Source organism: Malania oleifera, chromosome 8, assembly GCF_029873635.1.
Source record: "Malania oleifera isolate guangnan ecotype guangnan chromosome 8, ASM2987363v1, whole genome shotgun sequence".
NCBI classification, from domain to species: Eukaryota; Viridiplantae; Streptophyta; class Magnoliopsida; order Santalales; family Ximeniaceae; genus Malania; species Malania oleifera.
The window spans coordinates 22,031,996-22,040,730 of record NC_080424.1 but is presented as its reverse complement, the minus strand read 5'-3'; the positions used below and the strand labels follow the sequence as shown (position 1 = coordinate 22,040,730).

Genomic DNA, 8,735 nt, shown 5'->3' with positions numbered 1-8,735 from the left:
CACAATATTTCTTGTTAATTCATTTTACCTGTAGTTTTAAGAAAATATAAACTGCAGTGAAGAGAATATAAATCAAACCTTAATTTCACAGAGGGCATTCTGCTGAAGGCACACAGCACCACAGCAAAAGAGGAACCGGTTTTCTATTTTTCTACATATAAAGCTGACTGGTGAATTGCTGAATTCATGATTCCACCGCAAAGAGAATCATAACTTAACAATAATTATGTTGCTAACTAGTAATCCATCCTTGTTAGTAGATTTATAACCATGGTTAAACACATCCACATGTTTTTATTTTCCAAATAAAGAATGCAAGCAAAAAAAAAAAATGAACAATGTATCTAATAGCTTCCAATTGCAAAGAGAATTATATCCAGTTCTCAATTCCAACTGTTTTGAAGGCAAAATGTATCCATAAAATGTCATTAAGCTCAATCCTACTATTGACTCGTTGTTTGGAGGGTTTCCAAGATCTTCCTAACCTAGTTTAGTATATATTAGTGTAGAACTGCAGATAGAATAATAGCAACAAATTGGAGCCTTCTAGAACTAAAATCAGTATTCAATTGCAGCTACCAGAACATGTAAGCTAAAATTCAGCATGCAGTTGTACTTTCCAGAGCTGAAATCTAAAACAAAATTCAGTAAAGCTGGTAGAAACTATCCCCTCTCTCACACAGAGAAAAGAAAGAGTACAAACCTGGAAATTGTGGGAACGAGAGAGAAAGGGAGACCTCAGATTTGGTACATCATTATTTGTGGGGAAGTCTTTAAAGAAAAAAAAAAAAAGGATGATCGTTAGAAAAAGGATTAGATCTTTTAAGTAAAATCATGACCCTTCATGTGTGTGCCATGAACTTCAAATTTAATAATCCATATCGGTTCTTGTAGACCTTTCTCTTTTTCATCATCTCAATGATTATTTTGACCAACTTTCATCATCTCTAAATCATTAAAAATATTCCATTAGCAAAGGGGATTTTTACACTTATAAAATCATTGAACTATGAGAACTTTAAGGAACTCTGATCCTAGCCTCTCATGTAAAGCACTTTGGTTCTTCAGCACCTTCAAAGGTATGTTCCTTTGCATGGATAGCTTATCTGAGTAAGGTAGCTCCTCTGTTTTTTTTTTTTTTTTCTTTTCAATTCTACATAGGTATAACAGGTATATATACGTGTGTGTGTGTGAGAGAGAGAGAGAGAGAGATAGAGGGAGATTTCCTTTGCTGAGCGGATTATAGTAACAACGGAAAAGACGACAGAGCTAAAACAATGCTAGTTTGGCTCTAGTTCTCCTGTTTTAACTCACTGTTTATTCTATTGATTTTGTTTTAGCTCTGCCATCTTGTCTGCCATTTAACTGTTTGTATATATAATTGGGCCTTAATCTAGAGGAAAGTAAGTTGTTCATATATATAAAGCCTCAAGGATAAAGGTAAAAAATAGTAAATGAAAAAGAGAGGAACTATTTTTCTTAAGTACCTGATATATATAACCTATATCAGAACATGTCGAATGCATAACTGCTTAGATAACACATCTCAAAGAAGATCATAATAAGGCCATTGTTTGCAAATATAAACCCTGCAGGATAAAGGTAAAAAATAGTAAAGATAACAACTTAGATAACACATCTCCAAAAAGATCATAATAAAGCCATTATATGTGGCATTTTATAACTTATTGCTCTTCTCACTCGCACGAGGATTGGCAAAGTAACCACCCTGAGGGTTAATCTTGAATGCATCTCTTGAGATGTAGCTTCCACTGCAACAAGGAGCTTTCATGTTGGAATGTCTTCCATAGGATCCAGTACATGACAGCTACTTTTTTCCACCACCTCTACTTGCCCCACCGCCTTTGGCTCCTCCACTGACACCACCTACTCCTTTGCTGCCATCCATCTGGAGAAAAATGCTGCATGGATGCTGAAAATTAACCAAATAGTATTCTGGAGCTATGGAGAGAGTGCAGAGATTAGAGGTATTTATAAAGGGATACTAATTAACTTCTAATTAATAAGAGGCCTTAGAAACTTAAAATTAACTCCTTGTAAACTACATGAGCATGCATGCATATTGGATTACTATTGAAGGAGATAAGATATTTATTCACGGATTCAGGGGCAGACTTACAGCGAACAGTTTTCTGTGAGAAATATTAAGGTGCCATTTTGATTTTGTGTGGCTAATTCATTATATAGATGATGCACAAAAGCAGCCAAAATAGCTCCTCTTTTGCTGCAGATGACTGCATAAATAGTATGAAATAGTGGAAATTATTTTTAAAAATAAAATTCGATTATAATTAGATAAAATTACATTTTAAGCATGTCATCTTCTAAATTATTAGAAACTATTTCTAATATCGATCAAACACAAAAGATCAAATATAGGTAACTTTGCTCATGTGGACATTTTAACGAACACCTCATTTTCAACCAAAAAAGACAAATTAAAACTTTGATCTATTTGGGTAGAAGCACAACCATGTAGGCATTTAACTAATCAAAAAAATCATGACCAAAATTTGTTATATGGAAGCAAGAATTGAGAGAGAGAGACAGAGACAGAGAGCAAACCAAAATAAGAACGCTGCAAAACCAAAAAAAAACATTTAGAGATAAATTAATTGCAAACTGAGATAAGTTCATGCATCATTCAATTCGCTGCAAAACCCAAAAAAAAAAAAGTAGCAAGAGATGTACCACTTTGTTTGGGGATGCTAATTAGCTCTGTATGGTCATCATCTCTGGGTTGCTAAGATCTGAAAATAAAAAAAAATAAAAAAAGTTTAAAACAAAACAAAACAAATGGGATTAAGCAATTGTCATGAGCTGCGAGAACTGCAAAACGGAAAATTAATATAAATGATATTTGTCATGGTTTTCACATCAAATAGTGACAAAGACTATGAAATCGAGAGAGGAATGGAGATTCTGTGCGTGATTTGAGATGAGGGAAATGCAAAAGCGGCAGGTGAGATGGCATAAACAGGTCTGAGAGGGGGAGCAGATTTGAGGAAGGTGCATAGCCATTGGCTATCAGAATTTGTAAATCATACAATTTCCTTTATCTAGGTTTGACTGGGCGAGAGGGAGGTAAAGAGTGGGCAAGGATAAAACCAATAGAAATTCAGTACTACAACAACCAACCAATAAGAAATTAGCTGTAGAAAATTTTAAAAATTGAAAAATTTTGGTTTGGCATTTGGAGGCTTTTGAGGCCATACTGATGTCTTCTAGTAGTATAGTATAGATATGTTAAACCATAATAATATTATTCAAATGATAGAAATATATATATTCAAGCAGTACTTATAATAAAAGTGGCTGTCCAGAGACTACTTATTTTATAAACACTTATAATCTGTACTTATTTGTAGACACAACCAAACAATACTAATGACATGCAGTACTTTTTCAGTTCAGTATTTATTACCAGTACTTTTCTAAATAACATTTTCAGAAAATTATTTTTTTTATAATTAGTTCCAAAAGATCCCTAACAGCATCCCTTCTTGTGAAATAAATATTAACCTTTCAAAGTGAGGTACACGACAGAGAAAAAGGCCTGCTTAACTAAAATGCTGCAAGGTAATTACAATACAATGCGACAAAGGAATGAAATAATGGCCCCAACCACATACTTAAAGAGTTTATTAAAAAAATAATTATAATTTCTATTTATAACTTTGAATGATTGTGACTAGAAACATATGCTAGCATTATTATATTCCTAAAGAGGGAAGAGATTTGTTGTAAGTACAGTATTCCAGGTGGCAAAGACCTTAGGTCCCTAAATAGAACCATAATATCACCAGTAATCCCCACAGGAGCAAGTACCATCTTTGAAATGGTGGAATCTGCTGGCATCCCTCACAACAATTTCCCGTCTAGTAATCATGGCTATTAACTTAATTGCAGTATGGCAGTCACCACAGATCCGATGGCTCTGCACAACCTGCAACGATGTCCGGTCAGAAGTATTGATCAGCCCAAAAGCAATCGCCAATTTCTCACTGTGATGATGTATTGTGCGCTCTTCCTTTTCATCCACATCACAAAGAAAAAAGTCAGAGATCTCAGGAACATAACCAAATTTAGAAATCTCCAGCAACAAGTTGTCTAACTTTTGGTAAATCTCCTTCCACTGAAAGTGGTATTTATCAGTAGAAAGGAAAACATGAGGCTGCTTGTCGATTTCAATCCAACTGCATGCAGGAAGCATTCTCAAGCCCCTTCTTTTCAAGGTCTCAAGGACAGCAGCTGCTTCCTCAAACTTCCCGGAACTGTTATAGATATTCATAAGCACAACATAATTACTAAGCTTTTCAGGTTCCATTCCATAAATTTTTACAGCGGCAAACTTGCCAAGCTCTAAATTCTTATGGATCCTGCAAGCTGTAAGCAAGGCAGCCCACATATTCACTGTGGGCTTAACAGGAGCATCTCTTATTAAAGCAAAAGCTTCATCCAAAAGCCCTTCTTGACCTAGCAGTTCAATCATACATGCATAGTGCATTCCTCGTGGCTTAATCTTGTAATCCCTGTGCATTGATTCAAAGATCTCCCATCCATGATCCGATAAACCTGAGCGGCTACAAGCAGATAATACTGCCAGAAAAGTAACATGGTTAGGCACCATTCCTTCATGAAGCATCTGCTCAAACATCTCAACAGCCTCAGCTCCTCGCCCATGATTGCCATATCCAGCAATCAAGGCATTCCAAGATATAACATTCTTGCGGGGCATCTTGTCGAAAACATGCCGTGCATCTTCTATCCTGCCCCATTTGCTGTAGAAATCCACAAGTGTTGTGTTGGCTACTACATCTAACCCAAATCCATGACGAATGAGACCTGCATGAGCTTGCTTAGCATGATCTACAGAAGCCAACCTCGCACATATTCTTACAACAATTGAGAACGTGAAATGGTCCATTTTAACACCAGACTCATGCATCTCATAATACATGCTCAAAGCTTTCTCACTATAACCGTGCAGTGCATAACCAGCTATAATGGTATTCCATCCAACGGTGGTCTTCTTTGGCATATCATCAAACACAAATTTAGCACATTCAATGCTCCCACACTTGCTGTACATGTCAATCAATGCACACGATACAAACACATTTCCACTTATGCCCATTTTCAAAGCACATGAATGCAATTGTCTTGCAACAAAAAGATATCCCAGCCCCGCACAAGCCCGGATCACAGTGGCAAAGGTGCGGGATCCAGCGTCTGAAAACTCCCGCCACAAATCAAGAAACAAATGGAACGCTTCCGAGTAATCTCCAAAGTCAACAAGCCCCGCAATTATTGTATTCCACGAAACAAGGTTCTTATCAGGCATTTCATTGAACAGTTGGCGCGCATCGATCATCATTCCACACTTCACATGCATCAGCAACGTCCGGTTCCTCAAATTTTGATTCCATTCAAACCCACTATCAATCGCATACTTAAACACCTTCTTCACACCCCCGATAGATTTCAATGCAATGCAGGCATTCACTAAAGCGTCATACGTGCTAGCGGGCAAATCAAAATCACCCTCGCGCTCCAAAATTTCAAACAATTCGAGGGCTTCCTCGTACTTCTTAAAGAAAACCAACTTGTCTATCTGAATGCAAAGTCCAGAACTCGACTTTCTTATTAAGGTATCTTTCGAACGAGCTTCCTTTTCTACATTAATGCTGATTTTAGATTGTTTTGGCTTGGGCTTTAGCTCTATGCCTGCTTCAGTAGAACAACACTTCATCCGCGAGAACGGGTTCCGCCATTTTCTTTTATTGAATGCAGAAAAATACCCAGAAACGAAAGATTTTTTATCTCCGCCAGTAAGAGGATTAGGATCAGAGAGGATCTGGTCCAATGATACGCTCTGGAAACGCAAGAAGGGGATCTCCATGCTCATCTCGCACAGAAGAACAACAAGAAATACAACAAAATCAGTAAATATACCAAGAGAGTGTGAGGAAATCTACCTTTGCAAGCTCTGGAATCAACGCTCTGAAATCCGGAGATCCGTAGAGTGCTGCAGCGGAATGGCATAGACCGCTCCAGTGTTGCGTTCATATTTTTGGGAGAAAAGTTGGTGGATTTCGAAGTCAAAGCGCATAGAGTCGGCATTGAGAGCTCCGCCAACAAATCTTTTCCCGGCGATATGGATGATCGTTGAACCACTATACCTATCCCCGCCATTTTTCCGATGCTTCAGTGTGTACAAGAAGTCACGGCATAACACTATCATAACCCCCATGACCATGTGTAACGATGTTTTTTCCTAAATTAATCTATCTACACTCTATGCTAAAGTAGGTTGTTCTTGCCAATTTATGATTGGTTAAATTATTTCTTCTGTCATTATTATTGGTTTATTGCATTATTTCTTCTTCTTTTTTTTTTGAAAAATAGCCTTTAGCTGATTTTCATATTAAATTAACTCTCAAAATTTCCTTCATATATATTGCACTCCTTCTCTCTCTTTTTCTACTTCTCTCCCACCACATGGCTGAGGAGAATAAAAAAATGATGTGCTTCATCTACCTATTCAACCCGCTCAATTTGAACAAAGGTTGATTTTTTTGGATCATGTTTGTCAATAACTTCAAAAATCTTGGCTGATTCAGTATCAACTAAGATAAATTCATAAAAATTTTATCTTTTTTCAATACCTGAGGAATTCGTTAGAATTCCTTGTTAATGACTTTGTTTGCAATTTTTCTTGGATTGTCAAGAAACTCAGGGGTAAGAAATGTTGGCTCAATGGCAAAGAATTTGTCAAAATATGGTTTTATGAAATAAGGGGAGTGGTCACGATTACAAGAAACAAAATAAGAGGTAGATGAGGCTTTTGTATCTTTTGTCAGAGGTTCTACACTTTTGTCTTTGCAAGTTCTTGCTTTAGATTGAAGAGGAGTAAAAGTTTGGTTTGATTTTTCTAGGATGGATAATTTACTTGTCATTGCATATTTGTCTTTTGAATTCGCTTTTGGCTTTGGTCGTTCCGCTATCCTTTTCCCTACAAGAATTCACAGGTTAGGATATCTGGCAAACAATTTGACTCTCCTTTTATGTTTTCAATATCAAATTCAAATATGGATAGTAAAGCTTGCCACCTAGTAAATATTTGTTTTGATGCCAAGTCATCTATTGTCAAGACAAATTTGGCTTACTTTGTAGTCTACGCTTAGCATAAATTTTGTGTTTAATAAATCATCCTAGAATTAGGTAATACATAGGACTTTTGTCAATATTTCCATTTTGATGATGAAGTATTTTTTTCTAGGCTTCACTCCATACATCGAAATAGTATTTTACGAATTTCTCTTTGTTGTCAATAACTTATTTTAGAATTCCTAAGTATCCTATGTTAGAGACGTTTGATTGTGCTATTTTGAAAGTTTACAGATTATAAATTGTCATAAGAGGGAGATTTTTGACATTTTGTTTTATTTCCTTTACTATTTTTGTGTGGCTCAAGGACCATGGTGGAAGGTCCCTTTTTAATCTTTCATAAAATGGTTTGCAGAATTTTCTTAAGTCTTTGTAAAAATCGAAGACATAATTTAAACATCAGAATAAACTTTGAAGTTGTTTTTTGTTTTGATTTCATCTGAAAATTTGTCAACAAATTCAACACCCCTCCCTACTAATAGGAATTAATGTCCCATTATTTATAATGTAGCCTAGATAACTGATTCGAACTTGGAACAAAACAACCTTCTTTTTAAAAACTACTAGTCCATTTGTCTTGTCTATTTTTAAGAAACTATTTAGATGTTTAAAATGTTTGTCCAAATCGTTAGAAAATATTAAGATATCATCTTTGTAAACAATTATGAAGTTTGCACAAGGATAGAATATGTCATTTATAATATTCTTTTTTAGGTACGTCCAGGGTGTCCACGTCCGTTTTACGATCCGTGACTAATCCCACGCCCTTTGTAGCTAGCCCCACAACCCACAAGGAGGGTAAATATTCAGGAGCCCAGTCGCAGGAATCGAATCCGAGAAGGGAGAAAGCTCTGACCTCGTGAGAGGCACTCCTAAGATTCGCCCTGCCAACTGAACCACGCCCTGGGGGCATCATTTATAATATTCTTGAATTCACTTGGAGTAGTTTTTAGACTAAAAGGCATAACACTCCATTCATATTGTCTAAAGGAAACTGTAAAAGTAGTCTTGTATTTGTCTTATTTGACAATCTGGATTTGTCAAGTCTTATTTCACATCAAATTTGGAAAATACTTTAGCATTGTAGATTCGTTTTAATAAGTATGATTTATTAGGAATCAGTTATCTTATCCATCTTAATGCTTTGTTCAAAGATTTGTAGTTGATTACTAATCTAGGAGCTCCTCTCTCTGGTTCTGAAGCCTTTTGGAAATAGAAAGTTGAATAACTCCATGTATATTTTGACTTTCTAATGAGTTTTTTTGTCAAGAAGATTTTCAATTTCTTTTTACAATAGTCTATAACTTCTTTGGACATTTGTATTTGTCTGACCTTGGTTGGAATTTTTTTTCTGAAAATTCTTTTACATAAGGTAAACTTATAATATGTTTTTTCCTTTCCCAAAATGCACTCGAGATATCAGATTATATTTCTTTACTTATTTGGGTCTTAATGGATTCAATTTTGTTTTGGAAGGTTTTGTTTACAAGTTTTTATTTAATTTTTTCATAATCTACCTCCTCCTTTAAAAAGTGCACCTCATT

The 8,735-nt window shown here is 35.8% G+C and overlaps 1 protein-coding gene across 8 annotated transcripts; it reads right to left on the bottom strand.

Annotated features, from left to right (window-relative positions):
- Window positions 1-1,473: 1,473 nt before the first annotated feature.
- LOC131162302 (pentatricopeptide repeat-containing protein At5g50390, chloroplastic-like) lies at window positions 1,474-6,362 on the bottom strand. Of its 8 annotated transcripts, XM_058118627.1 has the most exons (5): window positions 3,850-6,362; window positions 2,713-2,771; window positions 2,141-2,255; window positions 1,686-1,922; window positions 1,474-1,589 (listed from the first exon to the last, which is right to left on the bottom strand). In XM_058118627.1, the coding sequence occupies exons 1-2, from the start codon at window positions 5,927-5,929 to the stop codon at window positions 2,734-2,736; spliced, it is 2,118 nt and encodes a 705-aa protein (XP_057974610.1). In that variant the 5' UTR covers window positions 5,930-6,362; the 3' UTR covers window positions 1,474-1,589; window positions 1,686-1,922; window positions 2,141-2,255; window positions 2,713-2,733. The 8 variants fall into 8 exon arrangements, with proteins under 8 accessions (XP_057974610.1, XP_057974607.1, XP_057974609.1 ...); XM_058118624.1 differs by having other exon boundaries at window positions 1,474-1,922; XM_058118626.1 differs by lacking the exon at window positions 2,141-2,255.
- Window positions 6,363-8,735: the final 2,373 nt, after the last annotated feature.